This window comes from Elephas maximus, chromosome 12 (genome assembly GCF_024166365.1).
Source record: "Elephas maximus indicus isolate mEleMax1 chromosome 12, mEleMax1 primary haplotype, whole genome shotgun sequence".
NCBI classification, from domain to species: Eukaryota; Metazoa; Chordata; class Mammalia; order Proboscidea; family Elephantidae; genus Elephas; species Elephas maximus.
In genome coordinates, this window is record NC_064830.1 from 30,924,698 (window position 1) to 30,949,988 (window position 25,291).

At 37.5% G+C, this 25,291-nt stretch overlaps 1 protein-coding gene across 3 annotated transcripts in view; it reads right to left on the reverse strand.

Moving 5' to 3' along the window:
• NBAS (NBAS subunit of NRZ tethering complex) overlaps nt 1-25,291 on the reverse strand; it is a 452,886-nt gene that overhangs the window by 422,413 nt on the left and 5,182 nt on the right. For all 3 annotated transcript variants that reach the window (XM_049903481.1, XM_049903480.1, XM_049903479.1), the window contains exons 4-6: nt 16,027-16,104; nt 14,636-14,683; nt 6,922-6,965 (exon numbers count right to left, since the gene is read on the reverse strand). In XM_049903481.1, coding sequence (XP_049759438.1) covers nt 6,922-6,965; nt 14,636-14,683; nt 16,027-16,104 — 170 coding nt within the window. The remainder of the gene's footprint in view (nt 1-6,921; nt 6,966-14,635; nt 14,684-16,026; nt 16,105-25,291) is intronic.

Here is a 25,291-nt window from a genome sequence, read left to right on the forward strand (position 1 = left end):
GATGTAATAAAATGGATTAGCAGCAGTTATATTGATGAGGTCTACAAGATTAGATAGTGTCTTAAGCCAATCTCTTTTGAGATATAAAAGATAGAAGCGAGCAGAGAGACACGAGGACCCTGTATCACCAAGAAACGAGTGCTGGGAGCAGAAAACATCCTTTGAACCTGATGTTTGTGCACTGAGATGCTCCCAGACCAGGGGAAGACTGATGACAAGGACCTTCCTCCAGAGCCAACAGAGAAAGCCTTCCCCCGGAGCCAGCACCTTGAATTCGGACTTCTAGCCTACTGGACTATGAGAGAATAAATTCCTCTTTGTTAAAGCCATCCACTTGTGGTATTTCTGTTATAGCAGCACTAGATGACTAAGACAATGCCCTCTCACATTTTGCAATGGTTCCAGTCCATTAAGTCTGCCCAGTTGCCAAGCTCTACATCAGAGATCTTAAAATCCCGTTTTTTTCTGCCTGGAACACTTCCCCAGAGCCCTTGGCTGGCTCCTTCTCACCTTTCAGGTCTCAATTTAAATTCACTTCCTTAGAAAGGCATTCTCTGACTACCTTATCTAAGTGGTCTAAGTCCCTTTAAACCCAATTATTCTCTGCTGTTCCAATTATTTCATTTCCTTCACAGCCCTTATCGCAAATACTAATTTTATATTCGTCTACTTTGCATTGTCTGCCTTATTCATAACTTCCTCAGCAGTGACTTATACTGTGGTGATACGTAACAATCACTCAAGTTTTAAAGGAGGCTTCAATCCAGTGCTCATTTACCCAAATTAAAAATGAAAATGGGCAAGGGTAAAAAAAATAATAAATACTGAATTCTATTCTCAGTGGACCCCACGAGAACCCTCCCTTCTGCCAGGAAGTAGTTTTCTTGGCTGTAATCTTTATGGAAGCAGGTCACCAAGTCTTTCTTCCAGGGTGCCTGTTGGTGGGTTCAAACTACCAACCATTCAGTTAGTAGTCAAGCATTTTATCATTTCTGCCACGCAGGTGCTACTATATCTTGTTAACCCTGAAGCAAACGCTAAAATGTAAAGCAAGTAGGTACAGCTAATAATCCCACAGTGGAAATTAAATGGAATTTTTAAAAAGTTCAAGTAAGCTAAAAGGAGGCAGGAAAAGAAAAACAAGAAAATAGGATAGATAGGACAAATAGAAAAACAAATAATCAAGATGACAGAATTAAACCCAACCAAATCAATAGTTGCATTAAATGCAAATGTTCTCAATACTCCAACTAAATAACAGAAATTGTCAGACCGGAAAAAAAGCAAGATTTAATCACATGATTTCTATAAGAAATGTACATTAAATACAAATACACAGATTAAATGTAAAAGGAGAGAAAAAGACATACCACGCAAATGCTAAATACAAGGCAAGAGTGGCTATATTAGAGAAAATATACTTCAGGATAAGAAGCATCAATAGATAAAGGACATTTCATCATGATAAAGGAGCCATTTCATCAAGAAGGTTAAAAAAAAAAAACAAAAATCCTATATATGTATGTACCTAAAAACAAGAGCTTCTAAAGATAGAGAGTAAAAATTGACAAAACTAAAGGGTAAAATAAACAAATATACAATTATAGTTGAAAATTCCAACTCTCCTCTATCAGCAATTCATAGGCCAATTAGAGAGAAAATCAGTAAGGATATATAAAACTTGAACATCTCTATCACTCACTTCTTTTCACCATACCTATTCAATTTGTATGCTGAGCAAATAACCTGAGAAGATGGACTACGTGAAGAATGGGGCATCAGGACTGGTGGCAGACTCATTAACACCTTGCATTATGCAGATAACACAACTTTGCTTGCTGAAAGTAAAGAGGACTTGAAGCATTTACTGATGAAGATCAAAGAAAGACCACAGCCTTCAATATGGATTGCACTTAAACATAAAAAAAAAAAAAAAACCCTCACAACTGGACCAATAAACATCATCATGATAAATGGAGAAAAGACTGAAGTTGTCAAGGATTTCACTTTACTTGAATCCACAATCAACACCCATGGAATTAGCAGTCAAGAACTCAAAAGACACATTGCATTGGGCAAAACTGCTGCAAAGGACCTCTTTAAAGTGTTGAAAAGCAAAGATGTCACCTTGAAGACTAAGGTGTGCCTGACCCAAGCCATGGTATTATCAGTCGCCGTCATATGCCCGTGAAAACTATGAATAAGGAAGACAGAAGAAGAATTGACCCATTTGAATCTTGGTGTTGGCGAAGAATATTAAATATATCATGGACTGCCAAAAGAACAAACAACTGTGTCTTGGAAGAAGTACAACCAGAATGCTCCTTAGAAGCAAGAATGGTGAGACATCTTACACACTTTGGACATATTGTCAGGAGAGATCAGTCCCTGGAGAAGGACATTATGCTTGGTAAAGTACAGGGTTATCGAAAAGGAGGAAGGCCCTCAACAAGATGGACTGACACAGTGGCTGCAACAATGGGCTCAAGCATAACAATGATTGTGGGCATGGCGTAGGACCCAGCAGTGTTTCGTTCTGTTGTACACAGGGTTGCTGTGAGTCAGAAACAACTCAATGGCACCTAATGACAACAACAGCCTAATACTATAACACTATAATTAATAACTGCATCATACCTACAAGCCAGATTATTTTAAGTATACATGGAACACTGGTGAAGGCAGACCATACATCTGGCCATAAATCAAGCCTCAGTAAATTTAAAAGATTAAAATCATGTTGTACAATGTTCTCTGACTACAATAAAACAGATTCAAATGTTTATCTAAGAAAAAGGTTTAAAGTTAATAATCTAAACTTCCATCTTAAGATAGAAAGATAAGAGCAAAGTAAACCCAGTAGGTAGAAGGAAGGAAATAATAAAGACGAAAAAAAAAATCAAAGAAAACAACAGAAAAAAAATTCATGAAACCTGTCATGGATTGAATTATGTTCCCCAAAAAATGTATCAATTTGCCTGGGCCATGATTTCCAGTATTGTGTGGTTGTTCTCCATTTTGTGATTGTAACTTTATGTTAAAGAGGATTAAGGTAGGATTGTGACACCCTTACCTCACATCCCTGATCCAATGTAAACGGAGTTTCCCTGGAATGTGGCCTGCACCACCTTTTATCTTACAAGAGGTAAAAGGAAAAGGAAGCAAGCAGAGAGTTGTGGGCCTCATACCACCAAGAAAGCAGTGCTGGGAGCAGAGCATGTCCTTTGGACCTGAAGTTCCTCTGCCGAGATGCTCCCAGACCAAGGGAAGACTGATGACAAGGACCTTCTTCCAGAGCAGACAGAGACAGAAAGCCTTCCCCTGGAACCAGTGCCCTGAATTCAGATTTCTAGCCTACTGGACTGTGACAGGATAAACTTCTCTTTGTTAAAGCCATCTACCTGTGGTACTTCTGTCATAGCAGCACTAAATGACTGAGACAAAACCCAAAGTTTGATATTGGAAAATATTAATAAACTGATAAAACACTGGCCTGACTGATCAATAGAAAACAGAAAGAACACAAATTACTAATATCAAGATCAAAAGAAGGGCCATCACTACAGATCCTAAAGACAGTAAAAGGATAAAACTTATATTAAAAAATAATAAGACATTATAAGAAAACTAAATCTAGAAAAAAAAATTTTTTTTCAGTATTTCTCATAAGCACAGATATAATAATCTGCTGCCTATGTTTTACATAATTACCCACATAAAAGTCTGATGATGACTTTCCCTTGCTTATGATATCATGTATAACACTATGTTCATGTATCATGTATAACACTATGTACCACGTATAACACTAAGTTGCTTGCTGCTCAGATATCAGGTTTATAGGTACCTACTGGATGATTTGGGTAGTTGAGAGACCTACAGCCTAACGAAAATATCACAAAAGATACTTTAAGAAGGTCTTCTTAACCTTCTACCTAAAAAAGAGTTAACAACCTTTGTTTAAGCGAAGGAAACATTATAAAATATTAGACTTTCATGGAATATATCTACAGTGACAGTGACTTACAGGAAAATGACAAAATTAATAGTACTTAACTCTGGGTGTTAATTTTCTATATTTTGTTCATTTATATTTTATAAAGCTTCTATTATTTTTTCGATAATAAAATAATTTCTCTAAAAATATAAAAGGTGAAAAACCATCATCATATAATCTAAGGCTTCTGAGTCAGAGTTCTGGAATTAAATGTTTCACATGAAAAGATGGTGATGCTTCAAATAGCCTATGCTTCCCAACTTTTCCATGTCAAGCTACACATAGGAAATCACATTTGTATGGCACTTGAGGATAAACTGATGAGGCTGCTAAAAACCAAAGGCAACCAGCCTGAACTCAGGCCACCAAAGGGCCCACCCAGCTACTGGAGGGTTGATGGGATCTCAGCACACCTACGACCCATTCTAGGCAAGCTGCTGCTTACCAGTGGGAAGCTCTGGTTTATGGTATCTTATAATTAGAAATATGAGAAGAATCTCGTGAGTAACACAGTCCAGCTCCAAAAACCATAAATTCTGTGCCATTTTTTGGTCACTATTCAAGATAGAAACAGAGGACTGAATTACTATTTATGGCCCAGCAAACAGCGCCAAAACAAGTTGCAATTCACATTTATAACATTCTCAAATGGCATATCTTTTATAAAACAATAATTGAAAAATATCAAAGTGGAACCAAATTGCTCCTATTTTATTTTGCCGACTGTGCAATATGTAGTTTCAAAAATGCATTAACAACAATCTGGCTCCTTTTCTCCAGGCATACACATGAAATATCATTTGGCATGTGGGACTTATTCCCATAAAGATGAGTCAAATAATAAGCAAATGATCATTACCTCACATTATATGGAATGGAAAGAAGCCATTAATGCAGCATTAAGGTCATAAACTCACACATTCAGAAGCCAACAAAATAAAACATTAGTTCTTATAGCATTATTATCTCATCCATGCAGCCACATTAACTATACACATTAAAAACTCTAGCAAATATTACAGTTTGTCTGAAATATAGAAGGTTAAGCTTCCCATTTTCATATTAAATTATAGATTTCTTGGTTTACTTACTAGCTAAGAGTGGGTATCTAATTTCAAATCTCAAAAGACCCCTGTATGTCTGAATCACTTCGACATTCTGAGCATGCTCCTCAGAAGTCTATCTCAGGCTCCCCAAGCTCTCACCCAATGAAAAAGCAGCAGAGAGAGAAAGCTAATTGAATAGCCCCAAATTACTCTTCTGAGTACTTCCTGATTCTTACACATTTAAGCCCAGGTCTGGTCTACTCTAAGAAGTATCGGTCAGGAGACATAAGGTAAATTCAGAAACTACTACAGTCCCAAGCTTTAGAGATTTCACACTTCAACACTACTCCCCCTTCTATTATTCTCAAAAAAATACTAATAAAAACAGAGAAGGTGGATATCTTATCTACTCTTATTCTTTACGTCATGGTATATATGCACATATGTGTGTATATTAAGAATAAAAATTATGAATACAGTGACAATTACTCATATATTTATATATTACACATAATAAATATATATACTCTCATAAATATCTCAAATTATAAAACAAGAAACAGGCAAATATATTCTAGTCATACATGCATTTGAGTAACTCCCAAATGCCATTATCCAGTGGAAAGGGCCAAAACTTGTGTGCCTGCCATGTGTAAGGCACCATACTAAGCACTAGAATAAAAATAAAAAGTTGAGTAAGCTATGAGCCTTTCCTTCAAATAATTTACAATCTAATTCTAATAGTACAGTGCCTGACATATAGTAAAAAAAAAAAATAGTAAGAGCACTACAAATCTTTGTCTTTATCAGGATGACCTAATCATTACTCTTATAACAACTATACTGTTAAACTAACATAAGGTGAGGCAGATGGTCCTGTAAACAAACTACAGGAAAAACAAAATTACAAAAATAGATGCATTACCAAATATCACCCTCTTAATTCTTTTTCCTCCTATAAAGTTCTCTGCTGCCTTTTCTCCCACTGCTCCTGCAGACTTCTCAACTGCCCCTACCTTCTACTCATTCTTAAGGTTGCTTTACAAACAGCACTTTTTCTCAACAATCTCATCTCACATCCCCCACACCTCTGATTAAAATCTCTCACTGTGACCTGTATTTTTCCTCCATCGGATTTGTCAAAGTTTATAATTACATACTTGACTGTCCATATACTCATGAGGTAAGAGACTAGGCCTTTTTATTCAGTCATACCCCAAAATCAAGCAAAGCAATTCATATACATAAATGGCACTTAGTAAATGTTCGCTAAACACAGCAAAGAGTGAACAAATCCCAGACTTAGTCACTAATCTTTTTCTGATCAATTCTTGACTTACAACTAAATATTTCTTTCTGTTTTTATCTACAGAAACTTACAAATAGTCTATCCTGAAACTAGGTCTTTGAATCAGTTCATTCCAGTTTGAACCCCTCCTGAGAAATTGCATTTCCACCCCAGATATACTGAATCAGAACCTACATTTAACAAGATTCCCAGGTGATTCTTAGATATAATAATCTGCTCTGCTAGTGGTTCTCAGAATTAGACCCAACAATAAGTGTTAGCAGCACCTGCAAGCCTGTTAGAAACGGAAATTGTCATCAGGGGTTCAAACCTGAATAACTCAGCTCAAAGCCCTGCCTGAAACTGGCTTAATTATTTTTTTAAACACAACTTGAATTTCACTCCCTCCAAAATGAACAACTTAAAGCAAAACAGTAGAGGCAGTAGCTAAATCGGTAAAGATATTTTTATTTTAATAGTCATAATGATTGTTGATTATACATATTTAATACCTATTCTGACTCTTTAGAAACGCTATAGCAATTACAGACTTGAAATTTTAATTTTTAAAACGTTTTGGAAACTCTTACCTTGACATTTCCCAATAATAGATGTAAAATCATCTTTTGCCGACCTGCAAAATATGTACAAAATTAACACAATAGTTTTACCATGGTAACACTATAAACATTGTGTAGGATTATGTTGTTGTTGTCAGGTGCCACTGAGTAAATTCCTGCTCACAGCAACCCTATGCACAACAGAATGAAACACTGCCCAGTCCTGTGCCATCCTCACAATCATTGCTATGTTTGAGCCCACTATTGTGGCCACTGTGTCAATCCATCTTCTTAAAGGTCTCCCTCTTTTTTGCTGCCCCTCTACTTTACCAGGAATGGTGTCCTTCTCCAGGGACTCGTCCCTCCTGATAACATGCTCAATGTACATGAGATGAAGTCTCACCGGCCTTGAGCACTGTGGCTGTACTTCTTCCAAGATAGATTTGTTCATTCTTTTGGCAGTCTACGGTATATTCGATGTTCTTCGCTAACACCATAATTCAAAGGCATCAATTCTACTTTGGTCTTCCTTATTCATTGTCCAGCTTTCACATGCATATGAGGCAACTGAAAATACCATGGCTTGGGTCAGGTGCACCTTAGTCCTCATGGTGATTTCTTTGGTATTTACGACTTTAAAGAGGTCTTTTCCAGCAGATTTGTCCAATGTAATATGTCGTTTGATTTCTCGACTGCTACTTCCATAAGTGTTGATTGTGGATCTCAGTAAAATGAAATCCTTGACAACCAATCTAATCGTAGCCTTTTAATACAATACTGAAGTCTAGTCCCCATTCCCAAAGGCTCTGATTGAGTACATCTGGAATAGGACCTGTTATGGATCGAAAACTGTGTCCTCAAAAAATACGTGTTGAATTCCTGGCCCTTGTACCTATAGATGCAATCCTGTTTGGAAATTGGGTTTTCCTTTTGTTATATTAATGAGATCACACAGTGTAGGATGGATTCTAAATCTAATCACTTCCCAGTTATAAAAAGAGCAGAATGGACACAGAGACACACACAGGAGAAGACAGATGCTATGTGAGGATCATCTATATACAGGAATGCCAAAGATTTCCAGCGAACACTGGAAACGAGAGAGGTTCACAGAAGGAATTGGCATGGCCAAGATATGTTCAGAGCTGTGAGAAAATAAATTTCTGTACTTTAAAGACACCCAATTTGTGGTATTATATTACAATAGCACTAGGAAACAAAGAAGAGCCCAATATATTTTTTTAAAGCTCCATAGGTTGATCCTGGTTAAGAACCCTATTATAAAATTTGATCACCTGGGAAAAAAAGTCTTATTTTAATAAATCACTAAGCTTTAATAGGTGACCATATTTATATCAGGGAGGCTTGGTGGTATGGTGGTTAAGTGCTCAGCTGCTAACGAAAAGGTTGGCAGTTCAAACCCACCAGCCATTCCACAGGAGAAAGTTGTAGCAGTCTGCTTCTGTAAAGATCTACAGCTTTGGACACCCTCGGGGGCAGTTCTACCCTGTCCTATAAGGTTGTTATGTATTGGACAGTGATGAGTTTGTTTTTTTCTGTTTATATTTCTATCAGTGACCTATTTAAAATCTGAGATTTTGAAATACATAACAGTATATTTATTATTAAAAAGTAGTATAATTATTATAAAAAAAATTCAGGAATGAAAATTGGTAAACCATGTATCCAAAACCTCAATGTCCATGGCATTTAACCTAGTAATTCTGCTTCTACAAAGTTATCCCCAGGAAATAATTACAAATATACACAGATAACAAGCATCTTAATGCAGTCTAATTTATAAAAGAGAAAAACATACCTAGTATAAGTAGATTAATTAATTAGATTTTGCTATTGAACTCAAAGAAATCCTGGTGGTGCAGTGTTTGAGTTCTCACCTGCTAACTGAGAGGTCACAGTGGTTTGAACCCACCAGCAACTCCATGGGAGAAAGATGTGACAGTCTGCTACCGTGCAGATTTACATCCTTGGAAACCCTATGGGGCAGTTCTACTCCGTCCTGTAGGGTCATTATGAGTTAGAATCAACTCGATGGCAGTGAGTTTTTTTTTGTTTGTTTGTTTTTGCAGGATTGGGGGTATGGGTTATATGAACTCAATGGAATACTATACAATTACAATATGTGACATGGAAAGATGTTCACAATACATTAATTTTCAAAAGTTATCCAGAAAAAAGTATCAAATAGAATGTATAGTATTATTCCAGTAAATGTTATAAATACACACACATATGTAAGAGTCTAGAAGAATACACACCAAAACGTCAATAGAAGTTGACTCTGGATAGTAGAATTATGGGTAATGTTTATTTCCTTCTTTTTCCCCTTAACTCTATTTTCTAATATTTCTGAATGACTAAGCTTTACTTTTAAAATAAATTTCAAAGGCTCTCATGTTTTTAGCCATTTCTTAAAATATTATGTTATATCACAATTAAAGCCAATTATAAATATGGAAATAAAATTTCCTCAAAAAATTGAACTGTTCAGCCTCCAAGTGGAGTAAAGCAAAAAGAACAAGGTCCTTTAAATGAAGCTGACCTGTTTTCAGCTTTGTCTATGCGACATGGGCGAAATATTTAACATGAGTTTCATTTTTCTTTAATAAAATGGGATAGGTAATAGCAACATCAAAGCTTAATAAAAGGGTTAAATGAGATATTACATATAAATTAGCATGAACTAGATCTCAATAAATGTTCATTATTTTCATCCTTAATATACTCATTAAATAATAGCTGCTTCTTTTATTGGGAAAGGGAAGAGAGGAGAATATAAACTTGGTTTTGTCCAAACTTCACAAAACCATTGCTTAGAACAACTTAGCAAACTTTGGTGGAAAAAATTTTTATGCCATTTTTATGAGTCCCTTATTTTAATGCCTTTTGTTGGAGTCTGTGATGGTTTCTAATTAGTTCCCGTTATCTGTAACAACCTTTAATTAATAAATTAGTATTTCACTATTTAGGAAAGAAGAAAACATGTATTAGCCACTTATAATCCATAACTGCTGCCAGATTACAAATTCAAGTAGTAATTCAGAAGAAGCCATTTCCTACCTATGAACAGCCCCCTACAGAAGCAGGCTAAGTAGTCCACATTAGGACAGATGATTGGTATCATTTTCTACCTGGTACAAAAATAAAATGGGGAAACAGCAGCCCTGGTACTATCTTGCAGAAGACAGAGCTATCTCTCAAAAATTAAACTGTGTGTCAACTTTTCATTTTTCGTTTTTCAAAAACCATTTATTTATAACTGCTTCTTGATATCTAATATGACCTCAGTTACTATAATTACATTTTATTTTCTAATCCAACCAATAAATATTTACTGAACACCTACCATGTGCCTACTACCATTCCTACTGCAACCAGTCTTGCATTGTATGTGTTCTTCACCATGGTTAAAACATTTATATATATATATATATATACACACATACACATATATATACACACACATATATGCGTACGCGTATGTGTGGAATAGAGACAGCAAGTATCTTAAAAATTCAGGGACAGCTATTACTCACAGGGTTTACTTTTGGAATCTATCTCTCCCTTTTTCCTTGATAACTACTCAACATCTTTGCTCAAATTAAGACACTTTCCTTCAGGTTACTAGAAAGTAAGCATGTCTGTCGATATCCATTCAACAAAAGCAACTGAGTGACAACTCCGAGCAATGCAGTAGGCTCTGCCCCATAATGCCCTCTCAGCATCTGCTTCCCTATTCCACCTGCAAATGCTGCACTTATTCGTCAAACATCAACTAAGCACCAATTATGCTCAAGGAAATATAAAGTACTGGGAATAAAAGATAACTCCTGCCTCCAAGGTACAAGCAGTGTAATTGGCACTGCACACCCAAACCCCATTCACATTGCAGTTTTAGAAATGGCACCGCCTGGAATTGTGCGAAGCAGTGGACCTAAATATAATTGGGAAACCTAGAGATGAAAACCATAAAATTCCTAGAAGAAAAAGCAGGGGCAATGCCGTCCAGGCCTAGCTTTCAACAACTGATTATCTGATATGATAACAAAAGCACAAACAGCGAAAGACAAATAAATGGGATCTCATAAAAATTTTTTAAAAACTTTTGGTCATCAAAAGATTTTACAAAAAAAATGGAGTAAAAGCTACCAACTAGGGGAATACCTTCGGAAACATATACCCAACAAGAACCTAATAACCGAAATTCATATAAAACTTCTCAACTTAAAGACAAATAACCTAACCATAAAATGGGCAAAGGACTGAATAGACATTTCACCAAAGAGGACATTAAAATGGCCCCCAACCCATGAAAAGATGCTCAGTGTCACTGGCCATCAGAGAGATGCAAATGAAAACCACAATGAGATTCCATTTCACTCCCGCTAACATAAAAAAAAACTGGAAATAATAAATATTGGAGAGAATATGAGGAAAATGGAACTGTTACCCATTGCTAGTGGGAATGCAAAAATGGTACAGTTGTTGTGGAAAACTGTAGCAGTTCCTCAAAAAACTAAAAATAGAACTACCATAAAGCCAAACCAAACCTGCTGTTGTCAAGTCAATTCCGACCTACAGCGACCCTATAGAACAGAGTAGAACTACCCTGTGGGGTTTGCAAGGAGCGCCTGATGGATTTGAACTGCTAACCTTTTGGTTAGCAGCTGTAGCTCTTACCCACTATGCCGCCTGCCACCAGAGAACTACCATAAAAAAAAGGGGCCCAGCAATTCCACTCCTAAGTATATACCCAAAAGACCTGAGAGCACAGACTCAAACAGAGACTTGTACACCTTCACAATAGCCAAAAGGGGGAAACAACCTAAACGCCCATCAACAGATGAATGGATAAACAAAATGTAGTACATACGTACAATGGAATACTATTCAACCAGCAGGAGAAATGAGGTCTTGATACATGCTACAATATGGATCAAGCTGGAAGACATTATGCTGAGTGAAATAAGTCAATCACAAAAGGACAAATATTGTATGACCTCACTTATATAAAAAGACGAGAAAAGACAAATGCATAGAGAACAAAGTTTATTAGACATTACCAGGAGTGGGAAGGAGGAAGAAATGGCGGGGTTAACGGTAATGGAAATAAGGCATCAATTAAGGGTAGGGTTGCACAGCTGACTATTATAATTGCTCTCAGTAAGTTGTACACCTGTAAAAAGTTGAATTGGCAAAAGTTATGTGATAGATTAATTTACAACAATGACCAAAAAAGAGTAGCTCCTGAGGCTGCTTATGTACAACCAAATACCTCATGGGATTTAGTTTCTTGGTTTGGAGGTTCAGGGTCACGGTTTCACGAGACTTCCCAGTTAATTGGGCTAATAATATGTGCAGTGCCTCTGTTCTACCTCCTACTTCCATGCATAGTGCCTGGGCTCTTAAAAGCTTGCAAGCGGGCATCCAAGGCACAGTTGGTCTCTATTCACCTGTAACAGCAGCGGAAGAAGGTCAGTCAGCAATAGGAGGAGGATATGGAATGTGTGGCTTATTGCCTCCATGAACAACTGCCTCCTTTGCCATGAGAACAGAGGAACTGGATAGTGCCCAGCTACCATTACTCAGCAATATGATCAAAGATTCCATACAAGAATCCAGACCAAAAGGGGGAAATGAAAATCAGAATGTCAAATTCTCATGAACTCCAAGATTCCAGAGCCGTGAAGTTTGCATGAACCTCTGAAACTATCACCCTGAGATAATCTTTAAACCTTAAACCAAAAATATCCCCTGAAGTCTTCTTAAAACCAAACAATAACTTAGCTTACCTAGTAAAAAACGTATACCTTGAGCATTACTTTCTTTTAAGAACTATCTATATGGGATCAAATTGACAACAGCAACTCGAAAAATTAGATAGCAACTTTAAAGGGCAGTGAATTATGTTAATGAAGAGGAACAGCTCAGAAAAGGAGGGTGAGACTGTTCATACAACTCAAAAATGTAATCAATGTCATTAAGTACTACATGTAGAAACTACTGAAATGGTATATGTTCTGCTGTGTATATTCCCCACAACAACAATAAAATAAATAAAACTACATTAAAAAAAATTTTTTCCATTAACAAGTTCCATGAAATTCTTAGTCAAATTCTTTCCTGGGCCTGACTATCAATCCCACCCCCACATGCACACTCTGCCCTTAAAACTACAATCATTGATTAATGTTTTTCTTTTGTAGGAAAAAGATGGAAATTAATTTTGACTATTAACTACTGTTTATAAATCAGTCACACCATGAGTACATTTCTCAAAAAGATACACTTCAAGTTACCGTAACAAACTAAATATTGTTTCCATGAATAATACAAGTTCAAAATCTGGCTAAATCAGTGTTTAATGATACTGTTTAAAAAACAGTGGAACCTATTACAGTACCGTCAAATTACGCACTATAGTTCCGAATGGCCAACATTACTTTCAAACGCTTCTACCCTGAAAAGTCGTAAGTAGAATCCAAAAGCCTCCCCTTTTGAAGCTGATGCCCTGATGGGGGCAAACTCTCTGTCTACTCCCCCAAAAGTTGAGGGGTCCAGCTCTACTTAAATAAAAAGAAATTTCACAAACAGAAAGCTAAAATCAGTGTGACAACAAGTGAATGGTCACTAATACTATCTTTGGTCAAAAATAATGAATCAGCACAAAAACTCTGTGAGTAGTATCTAGGGATCCTAAAATTTCTACCTCACTGTTTTTTTGATAACCAAAAATTAAGTCTTTCCTGGAAAAAGGAATAACACTCAATTTTAGAGCATCTCCTCTGAGTCCCTGGGTGGCACAAATGTTGGTGGTTAAGCAGTTCCTCAGAACAAAGCCCCAGCGATCTACCTCCAAAAATAACAGCCTGCTCAGGAGGGGACAGGAAAGGTGGTAATAGGGAACCCAAGGTCAAGAAGGGAGTGTTGACATGTCATGGGGTTGCTAACCAATGTCATAAAACAGTATGGGTAGGAACCGTTTAACGAGAATCTACTTTGTTCTGTAGACCTTCATCTAAAATACAATTAGAAAAAAAAAGTCAGCCTATGGAGCACAGTTCATCTGTGACAAACATGGTTCACCATGAGTCAAAACTGACTGAAAGCAACTGGTTTTTGTTTTGTCTGCTGTTGCTAATTTTCCAAAGAACAAACTAGTTTGCCTGAGTTAATTGCTTTTCTTTCACAACTGATGAAATCACTAAAAAATAAAATACACAGAAGGCCCAGTTAGAGACAGCTCTTAGATGCGCATGTAATACCAGTGAAAGTCTCTGACAGGACGGGGAATACTGCTGGTCTTAAGTATGACGTAACCTTGGTCTTTTGCAAGCCCATATTCAATCTACAGCTTTAAAGCAATGAAGCGTTTCACCTTCCTGAGCATTCGATTGGTCGACTAAGCAATAACTAGTTAAACGAGTGATTTCCAGAGTTCTCGAAGATAAACCTCATCTCCTAAAAAAAAAAAAAACTAAGAAAGCAAAATTTCTCAGAAGACAGCAAGGTGATCTGAGGAAATAGGAAGACAAATGAGCTACTCTGGGAAAGCAAAAGATCCTTCACCTTTTAACTGACCTAAGTTGGTGCTTGATACTTGGCAAAATTGAGTTAATAGGAAAAACTCTTTAAATAACCTCTTTTAAAAAATCGTAGTTCCCGTTTATCAAGTAAATTCTTCTCAAATGAAACCCCAAGTATGAATAACATTAACAATTACCTGATTTCCACACACTGGTCTTGAACGGCAGCCAAAAGTTTCCCGTTGCTTTCATGGAGAAAGGGAAAAAAAATTGTATTATGAATATCTGCAGCAGTCTTCAATACCTATGAAATTATTTTAAACAGTTAAAATTATCTTTAATTTTTCACATGCTTTAATTATCCATCTTTTGACCTTGTAATTAGATGAGTACAGAAGCATGAAAATGATTCAATACAGTTTGAATTACATTTTTAAACAATACTAATTATATGTGATGAAGGGTATTTTGGGGTTTACAATTATACTTACCCAAAGAATTTGGTCTTTGTCCTTGGTTCCTGACAGAAAACCTCTAAAATCTTAGAACTCCCCAGGTCTTTGTTATCAAAGGGGGCTCCAGACCTGATATTGCTGTGTGTGCTGTCGAGTCAATTCTGACTCATAGCGATCCTATATGACAGAGTAGAACTGCCCCATAGGGTTTGCAAGGCTGTAACATTTACGGGAGCAGATCATCAGGTCTCTTCTCCCACGGAGCAGCTGGTGGGTTCCAACCGTCAACATTTTAGTTCACAGCCGAGCACTTAACCATTGCACCACCAGGACTCCTTCTAGACCTGACAGGTTATATTAATGAGCTCACTCAGATAGGGGCTCCCCATGCCAGAAAGATCCAAAATATGATATCAACCCACCTCAGGGGAAATGGGCATGATGCAATCAATCACAGCTACGTAATGAAGCTCCAATGAAGGCTCCTGACACAGAAGCTGGGCTTCCTGGCTGGTAATAACATCATGCACATGGGAATGTACCATGTCCTTTTTTGAGACAGAGTTGCTTCACACTAGGAACCATTCCAGATCTCACCCTACGTGCCCCTTCATTTGTGTCCTCTTTGCTATAATAAAACTTTGCTATACATTACTGTAGAGCACTTTCCTCAGTTCTATTAGTTATTCTAGTAAATTATTGAAATTGTTATTAGTTATTATTATTCTAGTAAATTATTGAAATTGAGAGAGTTGTGAGAGCCAACAGGTCAGAAATAAGGAGGGTTCTGGGGACCTCCAGGCTTATGCCTGTATCATGAGGGGGTACAGCAAAACTTCAAATTTGTAGCCAGCAGGTCAGAAGTGAGGCCATCATAGGGAGCCCAAGTTTGTGGCTGGCACTGGGCAGACTTGGCAGACTGGAGGACTGTGCCCTTTAACTTGTGAAACTGACTTAGCTCTGGTAGTGAGGGTCATGGGAAGAAGTACTGCATATGACTGGATTGGTTTATACGGGCCTATACAATAAAAATCAAGACTGGAAGCTAAAAGGACCCCAGAATTAATGTCCATAATGAAATTTAAAAGCTAACCCAGGTAGAGAAACATTATATGAATTTTATACACGCTTACCTTGCGAGTACCAAATGCCAGTTTATCTGTTTATTAACCAAGCGAACCAGTCCATCTGGGAGCAAAAAAGGTGCAGGGCTGAAAGCACAACACATTAGCTAGCTCAAAACCTAATTGTCAAAAACACATAGAAATAGATAAATAATGTAAACAGCATTTATATCTACATAGACAGAAGATTTTTTTTTTCCATTAGAATATAAAATCGGAATATTGACAAACTGAAAACCAAGTTACCAACATATGATAACTGGAATTTGACCACATACATTTCTCCATTTTCAGAAAACATGGTGATAGTTTCAAAAATATAAATTGCATGTCCTTTCCAAGAAAAGATATCTACAGTGTCAGTAACATGGCAGAGTGAACTTACACCAAACCCTTCCTACTATGAACATGTAAAAATTCTGGCTCAATTATACCAAAAACAAATTCTAATATACAGCCAAGCTCACAAGAAAAGAAAAAAAAAAAGGAAAAATCCAAGTGCTAAAAATGAGAAAGGAATTAACACTAGAGTGGATCACAAGAGAAGAGAAGGTCTTTACACACAGGGACAGGAAGTGAGCCTTGGCCACAGAAAGGACAGAGGTTGGAAAAAACTCCAGCAAAAGCCAGGACTCTCAAACGACTGCACCATAAGTGAAAGAAGACTAGACAAACTTCACATTGGGCCCAGAGGGACATTAAGGAATCTCACTTTGCCTAAGACTCTGGTCTATGGGGGACAGAAGTGAAATCTATGAAAAGTCAAAATTCCAAGCCTGCAATATATGCAAGATTGGACTGCAACTGCATGTGATGCAAGAATTCCCAAGCTTAAGCTCACAATAAAACCGTTATAAAAGACATGAGGAAACAATCCACCATAAGTGAAAGTCTGCAGACACTCTAAATCGAGGGCTAACACATGAAAAGATGGAGAGGAGGAATAAATAAACATAATCCCATGGAGGAAAAACAGCAAATTAGGGAAACTAGAAAACACAAAGCAGAATGAAAAAGTGTATCAGTAAAATATATACAGTGTATATATGCTATTCTTTAAAATACAAATAATCATGAGATAACTCACAGAGAAAAGAAAACTATAGGCCAATATCCCTTCTAAATGTAGATGTAAAAATCCTCAACAAAATACTAGTAAACAGAATCCAGCAGCATATTAAGACAGTCATACACCATGACCAAGTGGGATTTATCCCAGGAATGCAGGGATGGTTCAACATTAAAAAATCAACATAATACACCACACCAACAGAACAAAGGAAAAGAACCACATGATCATCTCTATACAGGCAGAAAAAGCATCTGACAAAATCCAACACCCTTTCTTTATGAAAGCTCTAAAGAAGATTGGAATAGAAGGAAAATTTCTCAGTATGATTCAGGACATATATAAAAAGCCAAGATTACACCTATAGAGAAAAATTGAGAGCTTTCCCCTTGAAACTGAGAACAAGATAAGGGTGCCTGCTCTCACCACTTCTATTTAATATTATATTAGAAGTCCTAGCCAGAGTAATAAGACAAGAAAAACAAATAAAAGGTATCCAGAACAGAAAAGAAAATTTTTAATTTTCTCTATTCATAGATATGATCCTATATACAGAAAATCCAAAAGAGCCCACAAGAAAACTTCTAGAGTTAATAGAAGAATTTGGCAAAGTTGCCAGGTACAAGGTTAACAAATAAAAATCAGTTGGGTTTCTACACACCAGCAATGAGAAATCTGAAAGGGAAATTAGGGAAACCATTTACAATAGCCTCTAAGAGAATAAAATGCATAAGAATAAATCTAATCAAGGACATGAAGGACTTATGCAAAGAAAACTATAAAAACACCGTTGAAAGAGATTACAGAAGACTTAAATAAATGGAAAGATGTCCCATGTTCATGGATTGGAAGATTAGATGTCAGTACTACCCAAAACTGATCTATAGATTCAATGCAATCCTAATCAAAATTCCAATAGGCTTCTTTACAGAAACAGAAAAACCTATCCTCAACTTTATATGGAATGGCAAGAGGCTCCGAATAGCTAAAGCAATGTTAAAAGAGAACAAAATAGAAGAACTCATACTTCCAGATTTTAAAACATACTATACAGCTACAGTAATCAAAACTACAGCTACAGTAATCAAAACAGGCTGGTACTGGTATAACACCAGACACACAGAACAATGGAAAAGAATTAAGAGTCCAGAATGAAACCCACATATCTATGGTCAACTGATTTTTGACAAGAGTATAATAAGTTCATTCAATGGGGAATGAAAAGTGTCTTCAATAAATGGTGTTGGGAAAACTGGACTGCCGCATGCAGAAAAATGAAACAGGATTCATGCCTCATAAAAAAAAAAAAAATACACAAAAACAAATTTAAATGGATTAAAGACCCAAATGTGAAAACTAAAACCACAAATTCTTTAGAAGAAAATGCACAGCCAATGCTCTCAGGCCTGGTATTTTTTGTTTGTTTTTGTTTTAGATTTATCTTTATTTAGCATGCCAAAACAGTTTATCCTGGTAATAAATTAGTATTTATAGTTATCAAAAAATGTTGGGCGCTGTCCAAGAAAAATGCTTTTGAGTGTGCACACCAAAATGAATGTAGAACCAGTTGACTTTATAATTTTCAAACTCCAAAGTGTGACAGCATCAAGTTATTGAAGCATAGAGTGTCTTTCAAAGTAAATCATGATTTAGTTAGATTGAGGTTATACAGGTTTCAATTGCCGTTTCTGTTCCTGCACGCTACTAAGCCCAACAATATATAACTGACAGCTTAGAAATCACCTGATCCAGGCCCCTAATTGTATAGATCAGGGCTACACTAGCCTTGCCAAAAATTCCAGAGCCAGTAAGAGACAGAGTCTGGATTACAAATCAGTTGTGAGTTGCTCCAGAAACGTGTTAGGTAAAAAAAGGCACAAACCTCACACAGAACTCTAGTTTATCTGTGAAAAGACCCTGGCTTCACTTGCAGCTTAACAAAGGACTGAATCCTGATGTGTTCTTTTGTAGTTCACAAATTTAGTAACTCGTTTGCTTTGGAGACAAAATCATTCCTATTGTTGCACTTTATCATGGAACACCCATTGCTAGTGCTGTTTATGCTTCTTTTCTCCTGGGATGTTTGGACTTCGGCAACTTTTTTTCTTATCCTATGCTCAGAATAGATCTATACTGAGGGTCTCCTTGTTTGAAATTTAACATCAGCAGATGGAACTAACATGTTATCAATACCTACAAGGCCATTAACACTTGAGTTCATTTCTCTTCATGGCTCATTCTAATCAGACCTCACTTATCCTGCTGTTCATCTGAGCAGTCACTAGTTCCAAGAGCTTCTGCAGAGCAGCTGTGGGTTACTTGCAGGTGTCAGCGTCCCACCTAGCAAGGAGATTTCTCATTACATCAAGAGTATGCCATAGGAAAAGAAGAACAAAGCAGGAGGCCTTACTTTACCTGATTTTACACCACCACAGTAGTCAAAACAGCCTGGTACTGGTACAACAACAGATACATGGACCATTGGAACAGAATTTTGAGAATCCAGACATAAATCCATCCACATATAAGCAATTGATATTTGACAAAGGCCCCAAAACAGTTAAAAGGGGAAAAGACAGTCTTTTTAACAAATGGTGCTGGCATAACTGGATATCCATCTGCAAAAAAATGAAACAAGACCCATACCTCACTCCATGCACAAAAACTAACTCAAAATGGATCAAAGACTTAAATATAAAATTGAAAATGATAAAGATCATGGAAGAAAAAATAGGGACGTTAGGAGCCCTAATACATGGCATAAACAGTATATAAAACACTATTAAGAATGCAGAGGAAAAACTAGATAACTGGGAGCGCCTAAAAATCAAACACCTATGCTCATCCAAAGACTTCACCAAAAGAGTAAAAAGACTACCTACAGACTCGGAAAAAGTTTTTAGCTATGACATTTCTGATCAGCTCCTAATCTCTAAAATCTACATGATACTGCAAAAAGACAAATAACCCAATTAAAAAATGGGCAAAAGATATGAACAGACACTTCACTAAAGAAGACATTCAGGTCGCTAACAGATATATGAGGAAATGTTCACGATCATTAGCCATTAGAGAAATGCAGATCAACACTACAATGAGATTTCATCTCACTCCAACAAGGCTGGCATTAATCCAAAAAACACAAAATAATAAATGTTGGAGAGGCTGTAGAGAGATTGGAACACTTATATACTGCTGGTGGGAATGTCAAATGGTACAACCACTTTGGAAACCGATTTGGCGCTTCCTTAAAAAGGTAGAAATAGAACTACCATATGATCCAGCAATCCCACTCCCTGGAATCTATCCTAAAGAAATAAGAGCCTTTACACGAACAGATATATGCACACCCATGTTTACTGCAGCACTGTTTACAATAGCAAAAAGATGGAAACAACCAAGGTGCCCATCAACAGAAAAATGAATAAATTATTTATGGTATATTCACACAATGGACTACTACACATTGATAAAGAACAGCGAGGAATCTGTGAAACATTTCATAACATGAAGGAACCTGGAAGGCATTATGCTGAGTGAAATTAGTCAGTTCCAAGAGGACAAATATTGTATAAGACCACTATTATAAGAACTTGAGAAATAGTTTAAACTGAGAAGAAAACATCCTTTTGTGGTTACGAGGCGGGGAGGGAGGGAGGGTGGGAGAGGGGCATTCGCTAATTAGATAGTAGATAAGAACTACTTTAGGTGAAGGGAAAGACAGCACACGATACAGGGGAGGCCAGCACAATTAGACTAAACCAAAAGCAAAGAAGTTTCCTGAATAAACTGAATGCTTCAAAGGCCAGCGTAGCAGGGGCAGGGGCCTGGGGACCACGGTTTCAGGGGACATCTACGTCAATTGGCATAATAAAATCTATTAAGAAAACATTCTGCATCCCACTTTGAAGAGTGGCGTCTGGGGTCTTGAACGCTAGCAAGCAGCCATCTAAGATGCATCAATTGGTCTCAACCCACCCGGATCAAAGAAGAATGAAGAACACCAAGGACACAAGGCAATTACGAGCCCAAGAGACAGAAAGGGCCACATGAACCAGAAACTACATCATCCTGAGACCAGAAGAACTAGATGGTGCCCAGCTACAACCGATGACTGCCCTGACAGGGAACACAACAGAGAACCCCTGAGGGAGTAGGAGAGCAGTGGGATGCAGACCCCAAATTCTCTTAGGACCAGACTTAACAGTCTGACTGAGACTAGAAGGCCCGGTGGTTATGGCCCCCAGACCTTCTGTTGGCCCAGGATAGGAACCATTCCCGAAGCCAGCTCTTCAGACATGGATTGAACTGGACAATGGGTTGGAGAGGGATGCTGGTGAGGAGTGAGCCTCTTGGATAAGGTGGACACTTGAGACTATGTTGGCATCTCCTGCCTGGAGGGGAGATGAGAGGGTGGAGGGTGTTAGAAGCTGGCAAAATGGACAAGAAAAGAGAGCGTGAAGGGAGAGTGTGGGCTGTCTCATTAGGGGGAGAGTAATTGGGAGTGTGTAGCAAGGCGTATATGGGTTTTTGTGTGAGTGGCTGACTTTATTTGTAACCTTTCACTTAAAGCACTATAGAAATTATTAAAAAAAAAAAAAGTATGCAAAAAGAAAGAACATGCCATAGATGCTTCTGGTAATGTCCCAAGCATTCTAGCACACAACTTCCAGTGATTTACTGTCTCTGCCTAATGGTTAAACATAGCCAGGCTGCTGGCAGACAAAGAAAAGGCCACACCCTTGTTTTACTTTAACTGCTAGCGAGTATGTGCAGCACACTTATCAATCAGTTACAGAATGTTCATATTCTGTCAAGTCATTTTTCTTTCTAGTTGCAGGGGTCATTCCTTATACATCCTGCTAGACAATACTTTTTTTTAACTTTTTATACACACAAGAAAGTTAAAGGGAATTTTCAAATTTCCATATGTGATTCTAATTTCTGCTACTCTAAGCACTGCACTAAAGGAAGGCTGGTGGCCTATGTTTATGTATTTATTTTTCTCCAGGGCAATATTTCTCTGTAAGGGTTTATGTATTATTTGGTTCCAGGTTATAGGTTCGGAAACCCTGGTGGTGTAGTGGTTAAGTGCTGCGGATGCTAACCAAAAGGTTAGCAGTTCGAATCCACCAGGTGCCCCCTGGAAACTCTATGGGGCAGTTCTACTCGGTCCTATAGGGTCGCTATGAGTTGGAATCGACTCGAAGGCATTGGGTTTGGTTTGGATTTAGGTTATAGGTTCATTAGAAGTGCACATGTACTCAGAAAAGCTCATCTTAAGCAAATGGAAGAGTTCTTACAGATGCTTCACCTCTCAGGAGCAGTGATCTGAAACTGTGATAATGCTGAAATCATAAAGACTCGACCTTAACCTCCAGCTGGACTGCAGCTTCATCAGCCTTTTCTAAAAAACAAGCAAACAAAAATCCAGACGTAGAAATATTACTTGCTCCCATCTGGCAGACGCAAGCATTTCACTTACTAAGTTGGCATGTCTGGGTCCTCTCCTTCTTCCCTTGGCTTTTTATCTTGCCTGATTTTCAAGGAATGTACAGATTATTGACAAGAAAACTCTGCATTCTTTGATCATTTTACTTTTTGACTTTTCTTTTCCAACTAACTTTCAGCTCTGGAGAAATCATGACTCACTGTATTTTCTTTTTAATACCACACTCAGCTCTCTATGCCTGAAGTATAACAGACAAGGCATGCTTATTAGAACATGAACATTTTCCTAATGACAAGACTGAGAAGGCTGGCTGGGTGCGGGAACCAGAAGCACAGCCCTGACAAGGACGCTAATATTCTTAAGATTAGAACAGGGAAGGTGGTGTCAAATTTCAAAGGAAGGGCTACTTCTAATAATCTAAATTATCAAGTCCTTTTTTGTTAAGGAATGCCAATGACTTTGAGGTAGGTGATGCAATTATCAGATATTGAAGTAATTAGGTTTCAAATATAAAAATGATGAAACTGAGGGAAAGAAAGTATTGGTTTGAAATTATCTCCCTTTAAAATTCAGATGGAAAATTAGGAACATTTGTAATCCAAAGTCATAAGCATGAAAACCAGGCATGCCACGTCATGGCTGGCTTCTTTAATTAAAGATGAAGTAGCTGTCAACGGAAAGAATCCACACTCTAACGGAACAGCAAGCCAAAAAAAGTGTTCCCATGAAGAGGCCTGTAATTTTGCATTTGATTTTTCCATCTTGGCTCATTCCCAACTGTTCAAGATTTGGATTCCTAAGGCCTTCTTCAGCATTTAACTAATTATTTGTTGGTGGAAGGAAGGGGCTGGGACTATTTCTCCATACATAAATTGATTTTCGTCATAAATCACTTTTAAAATGAGAGAGCAGCTAGGACACGGTGTTACATCTTTTCCATTCTCCAAATCTTCCTTGGTGACAGAAAAGTTATTGCCAAATGGGCAAGGGTAGAAATAAGACTCTGAGTCCTCATCATTCTCTTAGTCCTCCATCTCCACCTCATCGTTATCGCTCAGGTCAGTGAAAGGGCTGTCACCACCACTGTCTCACACTGCCTCCGCCAGCCTAACTTCACGCAGCTCCTGCCCAGCAGGGCATTTTGGACACGAACTTAGGCCTAGCTTTTCATAATAGATTATCGGATATAATAGCAAAAGCACAAACAGCAGAATATATGATAAATAGGACCTCATAAAAATTAAAAACTTTTGGTCATCAAAGACTTTACCAAAAAAGTGAAAAGACAAACTACCGAATGGAAAATATCTTTGGAAACCATATTATCTGACACGAATCAACAACAAAGAGAGCATTTGAGGCTGCTTATACATAACCAAATACTTCATGGGATTTGGTTCCTTGGTTTGGAGGTTTAGGGTCATGGTTCCGTGGCACTTCCCAGTTAACTGGCCTAAGTAACATGTTCAGCACTTCTGTTCTACCTCTAGCTCATTGTGTAGTGCCTGGGGTCTTAAAAGCTTGCAAGTGACCATCTAAGACATAACAATTGGTCTCTCTTCACCTGGAGCAGCAGAGGAAGAGAGTCAGGAATTGGAGGAGGAAATGGAATGTGTGGCTAACTGCCTCTGTGAACAACTGCCTTTTTTGCCATGAGATCAGAAAGACCCGGATGGTGCCTGGCTACCATTACTGAAAGATTCTACGTTAGAATCCTGTTCAAAAGAGGGAAAATGCAGAACAGAATTTCAAATTCTCATGGACTCCAGAATTTCTGGAGCCATTGAGGCTGGATGAACTCCTGAAACTACTGCCCCAAGATCTTCTTTAAACCTTAAACCAAAAATATCCCCTTAGGTCTTCTCAAAACCAAACAATAGTTTGGCTTAACCAGTAAAGAATGCCTGCCTGGAGCATTGTGCTGTTTTAAGATCTATCTATATAGCATCAAGTTGACCACGGAAACTTGAAAGATTAGATGGGAATCTTAGGAAACAGTGATGTTATGTTAATGCGGGACGAACACTAGCAAAAGGAGGGTGAGAATGGTTGCACAACTCAAATAATGTAATCAATGTCACTGAATTTTGTACACTGGAAATTGTTGAATTGCTGTATGTTCTGCTGTGTATATTCTCAACAATAGAAACAAAATTATAAAAAGAGATACAGAAATATTTTACAATACAGGTATTAAGCATGTACATGAATGCTACCATCAACGTGAGGGTGACAGTTTCCTCTGGAGGAGAAGGGAGAAAAAAGGACTCAGAAGACAGGATTTGAGCTTTAACATTTTGCATAAAAAGAGAGAGGATACCTGAGGTAAGTATAGCAAAATATCAACAACTGTTTTAATTTACATGAGATAAGGTCACATACAGGTTAATATATTATTATTTGTAAATCTCAGTATATTTATATTTCACAATTTAAAAAAATACTCAAAAAACAAGGCACTGAACAATAAATACTGGACCGAAAACTTTTAGGCTTAATTACCACAAATTCAAGAGCAAAAACTGAACTACAACCTTTTTTAAAGTAACACATCATGAGGGAGATTAGATAACCACTTTGTGGTACATTCACAACCTGTACAATGATGAACATGGCCAAATCAATGAAATAAATTGCTCAGGAAAAAGGGAGACAGAAAGATAACTACTTAAGTCTGATCTTATGGTGCTTACGCATAGGATGAGGCTTCTATCAGTTAACTCTTTTTGAGTTCTCCTTCCACAGAGATAACC